We start from the raw sequence: 18,938 nt of genomic DNA on the forward strand, positions 1-18,938 counted from the left end.
AATACGGATACGGTTAAATACAATGCAATTCGAGAGAAATAACTGAAAAGGGTCTCACCAACATCAACGTTAAGTTTAGCAAAAGAACTGAATGAGACCATGTAGAATGCCAATTTAGTCGTTTGCATCGCAAGAAAAAACCTTTACTCTCCACATTCCAACTTCTGGTTGGCTTGTAACGTGTGAGGAAGAAACTATGCCAACAAACAGCTTATATGCCTAAAGCTAATGCACACTTACCCGCTTATTGCTTTGGCCGTATAAAAAACACAATGTAATGCTTACTCGAGCACTGCTACAATGGACACAAACTCCACGATCGTGCCATCTATACAAAAGCAAAACCCAAGGGGCACCAAAAAGGCGTACCCTGTCACATATCAAGGGTGAATAAATTTCATCAATCAAGCTCTATAGGCTTTGAAAAATGGTCAAAAATTTATGGAAATTGTTTAGCTTGAAAAACAGCTGTAAATCATATGTAACTGCTTCAAAACATGTAGTGTCTCAGTCGCTGTTTTTTAAGATAAATTGCTTTCGAAAAATTCAAAATAATTTTCCCAAGGCTATAGGCATGCCTTTTTAAAAAAAATTTAATAAAAAAAACTATGAATTGACCAGATTTTTCAACGCTGTCTCACTTCGATGACTGGCAATTTATTTTACTGAATGTTATGAAATGGCCGATGTTTATCAATCGGTATTCTCCAGAGTTGTCATAGAGATATAAGAGGTTAGACCTAGAACGCTTTAGTGCAGGAAATTTGATTAAAAAAATCTCTTGGATGAAATGCTTCCAAAATTTGTTGCAAAGACACTCAAGCCATTTTGTTAAATCTTTTTTATCAATTGCATCAAATCTAATTAATAAGAATTCATTATTGATACAGTTAAAAATTTCTAAATTATACAAAATTTACAATATTTCTATCTCTTACCAGGTATTTACAATTAATAAATATATATTCATTTATATCTATCACGTTAGCCTTTTTGCGTAGTTGTGAATTATTCGATATAATAAATTTATTGATTTGTTTGGAACAAGGGTTATCAGTGATTTGTTCGGCCATAGAAATCAACCTTATGTTTGTTGATGCCCAACTCTATGTAAAATCTTTGCATTCTTCTATGAGTGGTCGAAGGGGGATTAATAAGTGGAGGTGACGTGTACTGGGTATTGGGGTGAGTTAGTGATCGATGGTCGATTAACTTTTAAAACTTTTTTACAGTTGAGGTCTGAAAACAATCTTTGTACTATCAAAAGGCATCTCATGGTCTTATTTGGGCAATTTAGAAATTTACGGTACTGTTGACCCATGGAAAAATGTTAGGGAGAATTTCAACATTGCACTAATCTGCTCGAGGCGGGGTCAACTAAACCTCCTGCTTCGATGTCGAACTTGCGCCCCATTCCAGCGTTTCGCAACATCATGAGTGACTGTCGCATTTACGCGTTAGAAGAATGGAGAAGATCTACATGGACATTATACTGATTGGCGATCATTTTCTTGGTAAACTTCAGTCAGTTTTTGCAAGACCATGCGACAATAATATAGTCTTTCAGCTACATCCTCACTGCAGCCTTTTCTGGATATTCCTTTAAACGTGTGTGTGCTACTCTCTCTGTTCTGATTAATGAACGTGATAATGTCTTTGTGCAGTGACCCAGGAGTGAGGATAATTTTTGTATGATCTGACAGAAAATTTACCTGCAAAAAACCGAAATAAAGATTTAGCCAATAAAGAAGTATAACTCTAAAATGCAGTTTATTTCATGTTTATACCATAAGAGTATTAGAATCAATTTACGTTGAACTTAATCACTGGACTTCCGGAAGAAGAAGGTTAGACAGAAACCGTGGACGCTTGGCTTTGGGCCTCCCGTTTATTAAAAAAACCTTTTTAAGATTAACTGAGTTGTTTTGCTCAAGGCTCCTTAGACCCCAAAAAACAACCTTCCACCGTCCTTGCATAGCAGCCCTCAACTACTAAACTTTTAACAATACTGTAGCCGATATAGCTACGATCAACCTTGCTATCAATCGCCCATATAGGTTGAGATAGTGGTCTGGGCTTTCCACGTGTGATTTTCATCTTTACCATATAAAATATAGCTTCTCCTTTTCGTTTCTCTATGCTTAATTTTCAGTTGGCTTGCATCAGTACAACGAACTAAACTTAGATATACAGGTGGAATAAGAAAGGGAATGAGTAGTTATTATCAAACTAAATAGATTATAACACTTGATGTTTGTCGAAAAGTAAAGAAACGCCTGAATGCAAGATATACAATACAGAACAATACATAGTATACAATACAGAAAGCAGTGTGAAAACATAATCTACTTGAGTGAGACAATTTTTTACTATTATCTTGAAGTACTATTTAGCTTAATGTAGATACGTTAAATACTTAGTAAATTACTTTTAAACACAAAAACTACGGTTACACAAAAGGAAACATATAGTCACATATAACAACAACGTCCTCTGCACAGCCACAAAACATCACCGATATTACGTCACAGACAGACAATCTACAAAACAAACTTGAGAAACATTCATTAAACATTCAGAGTTATTTGCTGTTCTTCTCGAGTTGAGTCAGTTAAATCTTTGCTACAATTAATTATACGCTGAGCACAAAGCATAGACTATTCAATCAATAGAAATGACAATACGATTAAAACATAAATGTTTTTAAGTTGTTATAAAATTTTAGATTACAACGAAAAATGCCATTTAAAAATTAAAATAACGAGGTTGTTGTCCCGTCAGACGACATGAAAACAGTTCAATAGGTCGCTGATAATTCTACTAAATAAGTCTATAAAACCCCAGCGCGGCAAACGCTTTAACAACAAATCAAGCGTCATATAAGATAAATTCCTTACTTGAAGGGTACCATTCGACAGGTACATGACCATGGCTTTCTCAGTTCGGAACCACGTGTCAATGATAGGCAGCTCTGCGTAATCGTCACGGCGTGGACTGTTCAAGTCACCTCCCTAAGCAATGAATAATCACGCATTTAGGGCAAAATAGCAAAAATCAGTAACATCATTCCGTGAGCACAAGTAGGCCTATGTGTTGCTAAAAACATATCATCAAGTGCCATTTCTAGCTGAGCTTGAAAAAACAGCTCCTTGACGTTATCCCTTAGTTTTGAAAGAAAACTATACAACAAAAACCGTGGGTGCCGTACTTTTCCACTGATACAGGCAAAATGAACTGTAAAAACACTTATTTCCCTTTATATGTATAATTACATTGAAGACAGAATATATTTCAATCAACTATGGCTAGAACAAAATAATATCTTAAAAGCTGTCCAAGCAAGCTAGGATGCTTATAGAATAGAAGGAATTAAGCAGTTTATTTTTTCATTATGAACTGTTTCGTCTTTGCGAATGGGTCTTGTCTTAAAGTGAGCAGATGCGCGCGCGTTACGCGTGTGACTGCGGGAGGTAAAAAAACTCACCTTGAGTAAGTGCTTGTCCATGTAGTTCCCAAAATAATTCAATAATGTAACTTTTCTGAGTAAATCATCTGGGATGTTGTTAACACTGAATCTAAAAAGGTTTCGGTCTTCATCGAAATACTGTAATCGCCTGAAACAAGAAAGGAATTGACAATAGAAATTTGTCTGTAACATTATCTTGCAGCATTTTGAATCACAAAGGTAATTGGAAATGAAGTTAATGATGGGGTATAAATATTCTCTCCTGACAATGAAATCCTTTGGTAAAAGATATGAGATTTGGTATCAAGAACAGACAGAGCCAGAAATTGCTTGTTTTATTTCAAAAGTTGCAAGATCAGAAACTGTTTCTTATGAACCTTCATCGAGGCATCAACAGATGACATCGTTTCTGGAACTTTTCTTGGAAACAAATTGCTTTTGTGGTTACTTTACAAAACTCAGTCAAAGGAGACTGTTTGATGGTGTTAAAGGAGTTTGACTAGCTGAAAGGGTACTTTTATCATGACAATTTGTTTGTAAAACATGACTAGCATCGTTTGCAAAGTCATTGGGGAGACCTTCCAACGCAATTTTTCTAGAAATATGAAAAAACCCTGAAAGATATTTCAGCTGCTTATAAGTGTGCCTGTGCGTACTTTTTATCCGATGTCATTGCCAGTGTCGTAGCATCATTGAATCTAATGACCAGGGAACCATTGGATAACTGTGCCCCGAATCCATACTTGTTGCTATAATCGACCCACTTGGTAATCCACAATCTCTTCATTGAATCCGTAAAGACATCCGGGCGTTCTTCATATGGCTCTTCTTCAGAATCTGAAGTGCCAGTGCTTATTGGATCTGATCTTGCAGATAGATTCGGATCTGGCATTGAATCCAAGCAAGCATTCAGTCGAATAAAAAGCGGGCGTGGATTGCACATGTCAAGTGAGCTCTCATCTAAAATTAGATCGAAATGGTTGTTAGGCCTGGATCTAGCTAATCAAGCGTTGGTTGAAAATAAGCCAGAAAGCACACCCTAACGTTGTCTAGAACTTTATATAAATTTGAGTAAATATAGATATAATGGCTCAAACTTTCAAGTTCTAAAGGAATGCTTCACCTACAACTTTAAGAAAAAGCTCTTCGATGTGTCTTGTTAATTGCAGATTTAGAAAAGTTATCTGTAAAGTGTGTTGTGTTCTAAAGATATGTTCTGGAGCAATAGAAAGGAGAAGAATAAAACAGAACAGCAGTGTTACCAAGAAGTGGCTTTTTTAATTTCTATTGAGAAGATAGGAAAAGAGAAAAGGAAGAACGATAAGCGAACCAAAGAAACGAAAAAAGGAATCATTCTTATATTTTAAAGTATTGAATTCTGTTATTGAGGCTACTTAATCCCTTCTATAGGTTTGTTCTGACTTCTTGAATGGTCACAATTTTCTTGCAAGAATGAAATGCAGTAAATAAGAAGAGTCTCACCTAAGCTGTTTGAAATCTCGTGTCCGTTCGAATCTTGACTTTCGACGCCACTTTCAACGTGCTCTCGCCTTTTCTGTTCATCAGCAATTTTATTACTTCCCTGTAAATTCAAATTGGAAAGTGCACTCTTAAGGTGCCTCATTCCGTCATCACTACAGCAAGGTGACTTTGACAAGGCTGAATCACGTGTGTCATTTGTCTGATAGTTCTTCTTGCTTTTCGAATATCGTGAATGCGCACTTGAGCTGAACTTTGGAGGTGTCATGCAACAAATTGATGGTAAGGATCGTGGTAAAAATCCTTTTGTAAAGAAGCTGTTATTAAAAAGAGAGCTGAGAGTTGGCCTATCCTCGGGTCTCTCGCTCAAAAGTTTTTGTATCAAATTAGCAGCTGATCTCGAGACTCTTGATGGAATGGCGTATTCGTTATTTTTAATTCTCATGTAAGTATCCTTCAAGCAGCTTGTTTCAAAAGGAGGTCTACCAACTAACAAGGTATACCTGCAACGGAGAAAATCGTCAAACCGTTAGTCTATCAGAAAATGCAATTTTGTTGAAGCATAGAAAAGAGTATAATGAAAGCTTGTTGTAATAAGTTGTAATAGTACAACTAAAATTGATGTCATACAGTTTTGAAGTATGTTTGCTTAGACTAGTATAAGGCTCCTAAAGATGTTAATTTTAGGAAATTTTCCAATGCATGAAAGATAATTTGATGAGTGCAAGATGCATTAATAGAAGCACTTGCCCAAGGGCGGAGCGCGCGGGGAAGTGTGGGGGGGGGGTGTACATTCCCAACTTTTGCCGCATGAAGCTTTTCAGATTCAGAAGGAGCAAAAAAAAAGAAACAATCAGTTAGTTTAATACACTGTTGGGATATAAAAGGGTCGGGCATTGTACTAGAATAACCTTAAGGGCATACTATCTGGCCTCCTCCCATCCGTATACCTTGCAAATAGAATGGCTAAATGTTGGAAGGAAATCATACATATCATATTTTCTCGCTTGCACATTTCGTAAATTTTGAAACGGCTAGGCTTTAAACTCAATATAGAAGGAGGTACGGAAAGAACAATGATAGTTAGCTTACATAACGCATCCAAGAGCCCATGTATCAACTTCAAAACTGTGCCCAGACTTTCCTAAAACTTCTGGTGCAATGTAGTTTGGTGTTCCACATACAGACCTAAAGGCAAAGAGATATCCATTAATGTATTTGTGAATCATTAATGATTCGCAATGGGTGTCATACAGAAAGCTGCATGGTGATGCTAAACAGCATTGCAGAAAGGTAGGCAGCATTCTGTAAAGGTTGATGAAACCAGAAGACAACTGACAGTTTACTGCATTAGAAAATATTAGCTAAAGACAGGTGCGGGAGAACGTTTCCAAGAAAACATTTTATCAAAAGATACCAGTTTACAGTTCAATTCAATTCAAGGATGTATAGAACATAAAGAGAACGATTATATAGAACAAATATATCGGTAACCTTAGAGGTTTGTGTGATTAGTATGTAACGTATTCTTAAGAGATTCTATACCAGTATACAAAACAAAAATTCTAGGTTCATAGCCTTGATACATCGTAACACAGCAAAATTATAACAAAAATACATTCCAGAAATTCTCTAGATAAAACGAAATACTTACATTTCTTTTTTATTTTTGTCGACAACTTTCACTGCAAGGCCGAAATCTCCAATTCTAATCTCCATATCGTCATTTACAAATAAATTTCCTAATTTAATGTCTCTGTGTATAATATTCCTGTCGTGAACATTAGCAACCCCTTGAATAGTCTGGTGGATGAAATAGCGAACTTCAGGCTCTGTCAATGTTCTCCGTTGCTTCAACAGTTGAACCAATGACTGAAATTAAAATACAACATTTTATCACGCATAGTTTTTAGAATATTCATCATCTTGATATTATCTCATCAATCTAGTTTAAAGCTATTTCTTTGATAATCATAAAATGCTATCACCTGCATTGAAATGGTATAATACAAGGCTATCGTCCATACCTTTCTACTACACAGCTCTAGTAAAATGTAAACGTTTTCTTCATCTTCAAAATATCCTTGGAAGCCGACGACAAACCGATGCTTTATACTTTTGTGAAGGTCGACTTCATTAGCAATCTGTAAAAAAAAGTATTTTGTAAAATCTTGTTTGATAGAAATGAGATCATCTTGTGATTGTTGTTCTTGGTGACGATGATGATGATTGATTATGAGGATGATTATGATGATGGCTATTTTGTTACTATCACAATGCTGATAGTGATAATAATCATGCTGATGATGAAAGAGAAGTACAAAGCTTTTTTAGTTCGAATGTCAAAATCGATACCTTCAAACAGAAGCCTTAAATGCTTTTAAGCGGTTAAAAATTTGTCCTGGGGGACTGTCCGGAGAGAGAGGTTTGCCACATCATAATTTATTTACACTATTTGGAAATTACTGAGAGGTGCCCCGTTTCCGCCATCAATTCCGAAAAAGGCAGTTATAGTGCCCAAATGGGAGTCGATATTGTTTGGCTGCAGCTTTATTTTATATTTCTAATTAGCTTTCCAAATTAAAGATTGTCGGAAAATTTAAAAGTTGTCTGTAAACTTAAATTTTGGCTTTGGGTTACTTCGGTAGCTTAAAAAGTGGAAAATGAAAAGTGAAGAATGAAAGAAGTTTAATAACGTGAAAGAGATATCTGCAGTAGACATCGTTTTCTTCTGTCACTCAAGAAATTTTTGTCATATCTTCTGTTGTCAAATTATGACTTATTTTAAAGGAGCATTTTTGTCGGTTTAGTTGACATAATTGCTCCCCAGAAAAAAGGGGTCAGTGTCAGTCTCTGTACGTGAGGTTGTAGATGGGTGTGGGTTACGTGAAGGACATATATTTTAAAGGGACTCGGGCAACTCAAGGTCAGCAGGTGGTTGTTTTCTTGTTAATTAGACGTCCATTGAAACTGGTAAATGCACAACACGCTTGCTTTCTTTATCGACTCGCTTCTTTTGCATGTGGGTTTATTGGACTGGCTGTGCTATGCCTTTAAAGCTATCGGCTACTGCATTCAATTCTGGCTTATGTATTTGCAAAATGCAGTTAACTGTTTGGTTTACTTTTGTAATCTGCCCAAGCTAGAGTACAGCTGATGGAGAATATTTTAAGATTTTAAGGGATTTGCTAACCTTGAAACGTATTCAAATCAACACTTTTACAGTGGGTAGATAACCTTCTATTTGAGTAAAGACCAATCTACTGGAAAGTGGGGTTAACTAGTGCTTAAAAATTTTGATTCATTCTTCATCCTTAGAAATCTAATGCTTTGCAATCCCATTTTCACCCATTTATATTATTTGATTCACCATATATGTACTGCCCTAAATTCCATGGAACATGTTTATCTAGACAGACAATCTTCCTAAAATAAGCTCACTTTTGTGAAGATTATATTGCTTTGGAAGGATGATTCATGTTTTATAACAAATTTAGGCAAGATTCATTCTAGAGACAAATTTTTTTCTAGACAGATCTTAATTTCACGAAGACATCTAGGAAAAAATGCAATACGCAAAGATATCCTCTAAAATTAGGGACAACCCAATTCACAGAAAAGGAACACATTTAACTTTTGCAGGCATTGCATTTATTGAATATTATACAGTATCCACGTAGGGTCATGGGGGTTGAAATCATCCTGGTTATTTTAAAAGGACCCCGCTTTGCGACTTTCTAATGCAGTATAGCTTTGTGATTAACCGTAAAAAACAGTCTCCATTTTAGAAACGGCAAACGAAAAAGAAACAAGGACCTTTTTGCTTAGATTGAGTTGGATCTTTGAGACTTAGCGAATACTACGAACACCGTTTTATAACAATATTTTCATTTTAAATCTTGTGCGAGTCACTGAAAAATGAAAATTCGGCGTCTATGATCAGATTATTTCATAAGGCGACACAGCAACTGAGCAGTTCAATGGCCCTGCTATCCTGACCCCTATACCTTGAATAAACTCACTACACTGGTATTCAAATCAAATAACGAATACTGCCAAGACAATTGAAACGCGCCTCGGGTAAATTATTAATCTCAAGGTAATTAGATCTATACCAAATAAGGCGTTGATTTTTATCAGGGAATGGTTGCATTTATTAATGATTCATAGAACAGAGCGTGAGTAATGTCACATGACCAACCCTAATCAGACTTTGTAACACCGAATTCATAATAATAATAATGATAATCATAACTGCTACCACCGCTATCATGTTATTGTAATGACACTCAAATTAATAGGTTGGTTAATGTAAGTGATTGGTACAAAATAAAATTTCAAAAGGTAGCTTAGTTGACTTTCAAAAATTTATTGAAAATGCCTTTTTAGAGAAATGTTCAAAGTCATACTAGATATATCATTTTAAAATAGATTTATTTGCAATTATTACTTGTTCGCTTGTATGGCAGAGAGTTTTTATACTGAAGTCAAAATGGCGTTGCGATTAGCATAACTGGACTTAATTTTTCCCTATGTATCTAATACCCTATCAATAACAGGCTCGTCGGAACTGAGAGAAGGGGGGGAGCAATTATCAAACTGTAGTATGTTTCTTTTATAGCAGTGTACTGAATGAGAATGGAAACAATGGGCAGCCCCCCCCCCCAAATTTATTTCGTTCCGACGGCACTGAATAATCAACATTGTAAGGCTACTAAACAGCTTGAGGTTTCGCTGCAACTATCTAAATCAATTTAACTGATGACGTTTCAAATCATAACGCACTAGACAATATGCAGCAAACGTGATTTGCATTCATAATCATAAGCAAAAACAACACAACATCAGACTTATAAATGAAGTAAGCACATGCATTGCGGTCAAAGCCTGTTAACATTGTCAATGGACTCAATTACAAGACCAGTGCGGGTATCAAACTGTCATCGAGAGACTATCGTGAAACAGAGGCACGATGACGTAATGTTTTTAAAAACGAGAGACCATGTGGCTGCAATTTAAGAATGAGGGTCAAGCACGTTAAAAAAGCAAGTTCACATTTGGGGGTAGAATTATACAATACTGCACCCTGCCATTTGGTGAAAATCTTCAAGGGGGGCTTTTGTTTACTTGAAGCTAGAAAAAGCGGGAAAAGGGTATACTAAAAAGTCTAACTTCCAAGAACTTCTTAAGAGTATACTTTAAAGTCTAACTCCCAAGAACTTCTTACTGGAACAGCAATGAACAGTGCCTATCAAACCTTACAGTTACTTTAGAAGTAAATATAACAGAGCAAATGCTGTCATGAAAATTAATCAGTAAAATATTACCTTATCCTTTTGGTGTGGCTTTGCAATCCTTAGCTTAGAAATAGATTTACATGCATATTTTCTGTCTGTTTGCATGTCGGTTACTTCATAACACCTCGCGAATCCACCCTGGCAATAAGAAATACAATTGTTAAAAAAATCTTCATCTCGAATTAGGCCAATAACAATTTAAAGCACGAGAAGGAAGAAAATTCAGGTATAAACAGCGCAACATTGTACACAAAGGAATGATTTGAATAAAATGCACAAGGAAACATAGCGCATGTGAACCACACTAAAAGATTCGAAGTTAATCGAGACTACACATGTTTTCCTGTATTTTGCATTTTATTGTATCAGACAAGGGAGCTTCTTTCACTCGCAAATATTTTATAACTACTGCTATAGCTCGTACCCTGGATCTTGGGAGTTTGAAATTGGTTCTTATTGAACTGCTCACGTTATAATGAAATTATCCAAAAAAGCTGTTTAAGACAGCTTGAGTAGGCTATCGCTAGAGTAAAGCATCGCCTTCTTGGGTAGAAAGTAAGCTTGCTGCGAATGGTCAACGAAAACACGAGTACATAATGCTAACCTTCCCGAGTATCCTTCCTCTGAAGTATCGCTTTCCTGTTTTCTGGTCAACAACAACTTGTGGTAGTTCCGGCAATATTGGCTGCGACTTCGTATGTGCTCCATGCTCATTTTTGTCTTCATGTTTCGTGGCACAATATGCTGATAACATTTTCTTGAGATGCAGTTTCTCAAACTAGGTTAGAAATAAAAACATCTATGACTCACGCGTCTATCTTCAAAACCAAAAATATAAATGATACTAAAATCTTTGATATACAGTAAGCTTGTTAATTTTCTTGAGCTCTCGCTATGCACAACACTCTTCTGAAGTAATGCCGTGGTTTTCTTGCCTCCAGGGGGCGTGTAGATTGATAAGACTTCGAATGCGCGCCTCGATTGGCCAATCATGCGAGCGACGCTCGAATATGATTGGCTGATGTTCGAACCTGTTAACTGATTGGCCGAGGGCTGGTTGATTGACTGTATGCAACACGCTTCTTCGGCGTTTCATGTATACGATGCATGTAAATAAAGATGGTGAAAAGATGCTATCAATGGCTTGATATTCGGAATATCTAATTTACATAATGCAGCATTCATGCATCTGCAATAAGCATGCCGCTTTTAATGGACGGCTGCACTTTGTGAAGATAGGCGAGAGCACAAGAACACGCTGCAGGAAAGAGCTTCACTGAAATCGAGTTGAAGTGCTCAACGATCGCGTCTAGAGAAATAAGCCACGTTAACCATCTCCCTGAGGATCGGTCATTAACTGTTTGCTACCGTGGATCCTTTATCAGAAGGGGCTGTGATACAGTTTAGGTAACTTAAAGAATTCAAGACACTGTTTCAGCCTTCTCCTTAAAAAACCATTTCCATGTGGTTTCAAATAGCTTAGCAGAAATTATCCCTAAGGTTATGAAGGCTATAAAATCAGGTCCAATTTCGCAAACTTTTCCTGTTTTGCTTGCTGAAAAATCAGTATACGTACTCTACACGGAAAACTGCCGACTTAATTAAGTGGAGCTTGGATAATTCGTAAAAAACGTCTTCTAAGGGCCCGTTTATATGAAGAGGGGTAGCCCTCTTAGGATGCCTTGGGATCTCATCATGCGTTTGCATGAAATTTTCTGGCCCTCCAAGGAGAGCTGAAATTAAGCTCCTGCGTAGCGTTCGTTAAACAGTTGCAATTTCGCGCCTTTTGTTGGTCTTTCATCAACATGGCTGACCAGAAACGTTTTCTGTTAATGTTATATCAAATGATAGCCATTTTTGAATGCAAATGACTCAGTTACGCATGCACACATCGTTACCTTGCCTCTCACCTAGGAGGGCCAGCCCTCCTAATTGTGTTTATATGGGAAATTTTCAGCCCTCCTGGGCGAGATCTTGGGTACTCAACACCGAGATTGCCAGCCCTCCCCTCATATAAATCAAAACGATTTTCATAAGGGATTATACCAGGAGGTGAGATCTCGGCAAAGAGGGTCAGCCCTCTTCCATATAAACAGGCCCTAAAATGATGCCCAAGCATACTGGAAACCTTTTAGATTGTTTTAAAACGTTTTTGAGCAAAGCTTCTTACTAAAAATTAGCTAATATCGACAAAACGATATGCTTTCCTATGTAAAGAGCCTGTGTTACCCATGAACACTTTTACGTTTCAGGGGCAGGTAAAGCAAAATCCTTAATGGACTGTCATTAATTATTAAAGGCATTGAGTCATGATATAATAGATTGGGTATACCCTAAGTGCAAAATCCGCTGAGTCATGATTTTCATGACTGCGATGCTATTGGTTGACCTGGAACTGGTCACATGAACTCACCTCGTACTGATTGACAAAAAAATTTCAATCAATAGCAAGTTGTCAACAGTGGATGCAAATATCACATGAAATAGCAGCGATCACGCCGAAACCAAATGACCCCCTATAGAGAAGGCCTATTTACCATGACTCAATGCCTTTAAAGCTGCCTATATGACAAAATTCAGAAATTCTGCTTTAATACTGTACAGTTGAAATTCACTGACAGATTAAAGTTATAATACAATAGGGCAAATCGAATGAAATTATGAGGTTCATCTGGACCTAATTTTCACTAAAGATAAAGCTAGTCACAAAACTCAAAGCTTTTAAAGACACTTTTCTATATTCCGGTGTTTCCGCAGATCCTGAGTAACAATCTCGCAAAAGAAAGAGCATCACGGCTTAAATTTTTTAGGCTTATAATGTTTGGAACCTTAATTTGTATGTTTGTACGGAATGTTTAGCATGTGAAGTGAAAGGAAAATTACATGGTATCGAGGTTTCCTCCCTTTAGCTTCGCTATCGTCATAGAGGAGGGTTGTCTTGAAGTTAAAGCAAATGCTCTCATATTGGAAAACTTCCAATTTGAACATCTGCGTGCAAAAGTTTCGTATTTTTCACCTGTTATTGTTTTTTCTCAACTTTTTGGACAGCTGCTGACTCCGTTCAATGGGCGTGAACCAGTGGTGGCGCCAAGGGTGGGCTAGGGGGGCTACAGCCCCTTCGTCGGAAGCATCTAGCCCCCCCCATCGGAGGAAATTTTAGGTTATTGTCGGAGCATATTTGATAAAATAACGTACGAAAACTGCTTATTTTAGTCATTTTAGCTCCCCTGTCGGAAGCTCCAACCCCTCTGTCGGAAGATTTCTGGCGCCACCACTGGCGTGAACACACATTAACAGATACAAACAAGCTCAGAATAAGATAAGCTTCAGCACAACTTTGCCACAGAATAACAAAAACTATTCTTATTCTGCGACTTTGCTTTGCCTAGGCAGGGGCATAAAATTGCCCTCATAATCCTCATATTACATATTACTTCGCACTTGAAATACACGAGTTATGTCATTGGAAAAACTCGCATTGAAACGGAATCGGGCTGCAACACCTTTCCTACCCTCCTGTCTGTCTACAATTAAAACGACTTGACATAGTTACCATATGCAGGCTTCTACTTTGTGATAACCTTTTGAAGCTATCATAGAAAAGAACAGTTTTCCACTTCTCAAAGAAAATACTTAACTGCAGAGCTTATTTTATCAGCGTCAATTTAGCATAAGTCTTTATTGCAAACAGATCAGAAAAGCTGATGCATCATGCCTTTATCAATGCCAGCTGTTGCATCGAAATGTTTTTAACTATCAACGATACGCGGGAATGCAACATAAGTACATTTTTGTAAATATTGAATAAATCATGCTGAAAGAGAAGTGCTTAGCAGTGGGCACTTTCCGACATCATGGCCACTTCAAAAGATTCCTCTTGTTGAAGATCTGATTCTCAAGGTAGACAGCGTAACAGCCAAACTGCAAGGTAAACATGGCAACTCAAACAAGTCAGATATGACTACACTTTTTAGGTGTGGAATTGGCAGGCATAGTACTATTTTTGTACCTTTAAACAGTAGCGTAGCCAGGGTTGTTAGATTGGAGGGGGAAAAACGAGTTGAGAGGTGGAAAATTGGGGTCCACACCATTCTGAACGCCAGAAAACGCTTTTTCCCAGAGATTTCCCAGAGAGGGGGGGGCGTCTGCCCCCCTTGCCACGCCCTCGCTGCGCCACTGTCTTTAAGATAAATCTGTCTGTTTGCAGCATTCAGTGACGCCTGTACGACCCCGATGCAACGAGACAGGCTAGAAGACAAGGGCATTTGAAAAACAATTCGCTTCCTCTACTCATTTTTTCCGTAACTGATATTTGTATCTCGATCTGCTTAAAGACATTTGACAAGCATAAGTACAGCGAATCCAAAAATAACTTAGGCCAAATTGATCAGAGCACGCGCACAAGAAAGGTAATGAAAACCGCACACGTGAAACCACTGCGCGCGCTGCTCTAGGATTTCACCAATTTGCAGAAAGGCGAAAACTGTTCACGTGTTTTTCTCTGAGCGCAATTTGATTGGTCAACCGCTCGTGGTCGAGTGGCTTTAAGCCACTTTTACCTGTGTCACTTTTACCTGGCACTGTAAGCCACTTTTACCTGTGTCAAATGCCTTCAAGTATCTTCAAAATAGGCTTACTTCTGGCACATAATAATCGCTTACGACCTTTCAGTAATGTCATCAGCAAGCAGCAAGCATACAAAAATTTTTTGAAAGAGGCAAAATGTCTTTTTGACTTTCCTTAATAAGAAAAAGGCTGAGGTCAAGGGCACTTTGATCGCCGTTGGGCTCCTATCAAAAGCTGGGTGGCTTAAGCCTATTTTACGGTATTTCATTGGGGTCCATCCCTTGCATTGATTGACAGTGTTTCAGCTAAAGAAGGAGCATTCAGGGAACCTACGGAAAGTGCTGTTTACCTCTACTGAAATAACGTTTTCGAATTTTGAAAGGGCGTCCTTTTTAGAAAGTTTCCTTGGCCCCAGTGCTCTGCCTTTTCTACCATTTCAGCAATATCTTTCCACGGATTTTCTATATTGATTATAAATGGTAGATAATACTCGTTCTGTACAACATAATTGCAAAAAAGCAAATTTTATAGGTCTGTATCCATAGAATTCTAACTTTACTCTCCAACACATTTGAAGGTAGGCGAGTCTCCTTCTCTCCTACACTTTTGAATGCGAACTTCTTCAATTTGGTGCAGCACATGGGCTTGTTTGGTACGACTCCCGTTTCAAACATCGAAATTTTTGTGCTGCTCGCCGGGCTTGTTCATACATGCCTTGTTCATACATGAAGTATTTAAGTATTGTAGGTTTGATTACGGACATTCAATATGGCCCGAGAACATGCTTTTCGCATTTGTAAGGAGATTGCTGCTGGAACCCAGAAGGAAGAGGAGATTGGAAGAGGCAAGATTGAAGATTGTAGCGAAGCAAAGAAGAAGGAGAGTTCAAGTGTTGCTATTTGTTGTCTTGTTGTTGACAGCTTCGAGGAAACTGACAGCAGCCAAACAAGGAATGGAGGTGAAGAGAACATGCAGAAGACTTCAACGCAACCAGGGTTGGTGGAATATCGTCTTGAAAATGATACTTTTTGGACAAAGAGCAATGAATAAATTATGCATTAAGTTCGGTAGATGAAAAGTTCGACGTTTGAAACCCAGTCGCGCTTTGCTTGCGTAGCTCGCCAAGATCTGCCGATCCAAATTTTTCTGCTGCTTTTAATTAAACTTGCAATTCCTAATTGATTCAAACGTCGCAATTCTCATGTACTGTATTCTTTATTCAAGTTCGGTACATGAGAAGTTCGACGTTTGAGACGGAAAATGGCCCCCAAAAGACCCTCCTTGACACCTGCAATGTCATTTTATGTTTTCTCTCGCCAGTTCGATACAAACTACGCAAGCAGCTTTTGGCCTCTTTTAGGTTTGTGGCTTAGGCGCGAATTGCAGCTTCACACAAGATAAAGATTTTTGGACTACCAACAGCAGGCTCCCTATATAAACGCTGGAACGCTGAATTTTTGTCTCTTGTGTGAAGATGTCAGATGGTAAAACTTTTTAGCTGCGTTTTTTAAATTAATACTTCTGTAACAGATTTTAGACCTTCAAATATATAAAATATCACTTTAAATCGGTTTTCATTGAAGGCTGTCGTAGTCTCTGTTAGAAATGACGTTTTATCTTCTCTCTTTACATGGAGCACTTAACCTCTTAATTTACCGAGTGCTTTTGTAAATGCAATATGGCAGAATTCGTTTGGTTATTGAATATGTAGTGTGTCATTATCGCATGTCTGCAACAATCTTCCGCGTAACTCTAACAGTTTCTTCAGTCCAAATGAAGTTGAATGCTGTAGTTTTGATTTCTTAACTTTCTGCGTTTATAACTAGTGTTTTTTGTTTGCAAGTTTCTTGCAACGACATAATGATAACGATAACGAAAGCCTCAGCTTCTTTTTAGTTTCCTTCTAATTTTTTACTGATTCTGAGACTCGGATTCTTTTAAACTACATCAAAATATGTTCAAAACGACACGTAAGCGACAGAGCGTTAAAAGGACTTTTAGCAAAGGTCGCACCCTAAATAACAAGCGATGCAGGCAACAGTATGGAGATATTTTGAATATTTTGCTAGAAGCAGGTACTTGGTTGGCTATGAGCAGTTGAAAAAAATGAAAAGGCCAGGACTTGGTTGAGTAATGCCCCAGACATTAAAAACCGCACATGGTTGGCAGTATGTACAATAGATACGTAATTAGCTTGATCTAAAGGCAAGTCTACTGTATCAGTAGCTGACGATATTCTAAAATTGACTTGTATTCATGCTGCCAATAATTCTCATTTGTATACTGAATTTTGTTACACAAATTGATCCCGCTAAATGACACGACCCCGGCTATCATATCCGGACCGTCTTTAAAGGGATAGAGTGTTTAGAGGACATTTTGGGTACTTCAATCGACGGAAAGTGCACAATCACCAACCCCCATATCCCTAATAAACCAAACGATTCAGTTAAATAATTCAGCTACTTATTTTAAGAGGCAAACTTGATGATCAGGACATGGCTACCTACACTTGTTTATAACGATCAAATAATAATCTATTTTAGCAAGGTAGGTAACATTATTTGTAAAACATTTTGAAATGCAGATGAAAACAAACATTTTGAAAAAATCGATAAGTACTGTAAAAGTGTTTATCTTTATAAGAATGATTGAATCCTTATTTTGTAGCTTCAAAATAAAAATAAAAAACGTTCATGAGACGTCCCTTGATTTTCAACATTTTCGGTTCACCATTCAACCAGAAAAAAAATTAGAGCATAGCCAGAAAAGAGTATAGCCAAACCACATAAGAGCTCTGACACTTCGTTTTTTATGTAATAAAAATTCAAGTTCATTTTACATTGAAGCATGTCTCCAGAGTAGGAAGGGAACTGGGTACTAATGTAAGTATTAAGGTTAGTAGTATATCAAAACAAACTCGTTTAATATGATGAAAAGAAAGAGTGAAAATATCTCCAGCTTAAAGTTATTTGAAAATATCAGCAAAATATGAGCTTTAATACAAGACAGATACCAATCACCCCAAGACAAGCTATTTGCAATTTATTACGATTTTTTACAGCCGGGGCTTACAGGTTCCAGCCATCGATGTTATAACCCAGAAAGGTAAAAGCAGCTTTGAATAAATTGTGATTTTATAGTGACGTGGTGACTTAAATGTGTTCTAGTATCATTTGAAGGTGAAAAGGCCTTAGCGGAAAGATTAATATGATATAGTTTTTGACAAGATTTCTAGCTACACGGAATTTTAATGATTATTTCTTGGCCTATCAAACTTTCACAATTATATCCGAGGGGCAAATCACTTGATGAAAATTTCGTACATCTTTGGTGAAAATCCTATTGTTTTATCTGAAAATCTCTGGATATCCTTTTGTTTTTAGGAAAATCTCGTACGCTATTTGCAATAGTGAACTATCCTTCGATTACACCGACTGATATTTGTCGTTATGAATTTTCTACTCTCTGTCCCTTTAATCGTTTCATGAAGTTTTACTCTGTTCCTTCAATGTAAATTTGGTACACAGTTAGCTTCTTTATATATTAAGATTGTTTGAAGTCTTTCGCAAATATTTAAGTAGCAATTGAAGCTGATCAGCAGAACAAACATTTTGCAGAAATTGAGCCTTATATTTTTATAAGATGTACATGCATTTGATATCAGTTAAAGTTCGCAACTTTATATACATGCGAGCCTTGAAAACGAAAATAATGGTCGTGAATGAGCAGCCCATGATTAACCCTGTCCTACCTGTAAACCACCAAATCAAAGCAAGGTAGGACCATGACTCGACTAGGCCGGTTTATAAACTATGAACATGCTAAAGTCGCAGAAAAACAGCAGATATATACCTCGATATTGCAATCCCATCCAGTTGATTTCATTTCATAGAATCTGCCTTGTTTCACTTTGGTCATCTTTTAGCCGCGCAATGTGTTTAAGCAAATTTTTCCAAGTTTTCTTTCTGAAGATCACCTCGTCTCCCCCTCAGACGAATCATATCATGGTTATATGTACGAGCAGACTAGCAATTGTCTTTTCCGCTACATTTTGGCAAATATTTTACGGTGAAACCAGCACCGCGCATTATATCTGTGTAGAGAATCTCCCATGCGCTTACTTGCTA

At 37.3% G+C, this 18,938-nt stretch overlaps 1 protein-coding gene across 1 annotated transcript; it reads right to left on the reverse strand.

Moving 5' to 3' along the window:
• Positions 1-583: 583 nt before the first annotated feature.
• On the reverse strand, positions 584-18,938 carry LOC135694376 (serine/threonine-protein kinase PLK1). The gene is made up of 11 exons (XM_065213081.2): positions 18,664-18,938; positions 10,847-11,020; positions 10,273-10,380; positions 6,973-7,089; positions 6,600-6,817; positions 6,038-6,133; positions 4,949-5,448; positions 4,123-4,426; positions 3,485-3,614; positions 2,898-3,011; positions 584-1,712 (listed from the first exon to the last, which is right to left on the reverse strand). Exons 1-11 carry the CDS (start codon positions 18,727-18,729, stop codon positions 1,488-1,490), a joined length of 2,052 nt encoding a protein of 683 aa, XP_065069153.2. The 5' UTR covers positions 18,730-18,938; the 3' UTR covers positions 584-1,487.

Source organism: Rhopilema esculentum, chromosome 8 (assembly GCF_057945365.1).
Source record: "Rhopilema esculentum isolate cy_ngs chromosome 8, ASM5794536v1, whole genome shotgun sequence".
Taxonomy (NCBI): Eukaryota; Metazoa; Cnidaria; class Scyphozoa; order Rhizostomeae; family Rhizostomatidae; genus Rhopilema; species Rhopilema esculentum.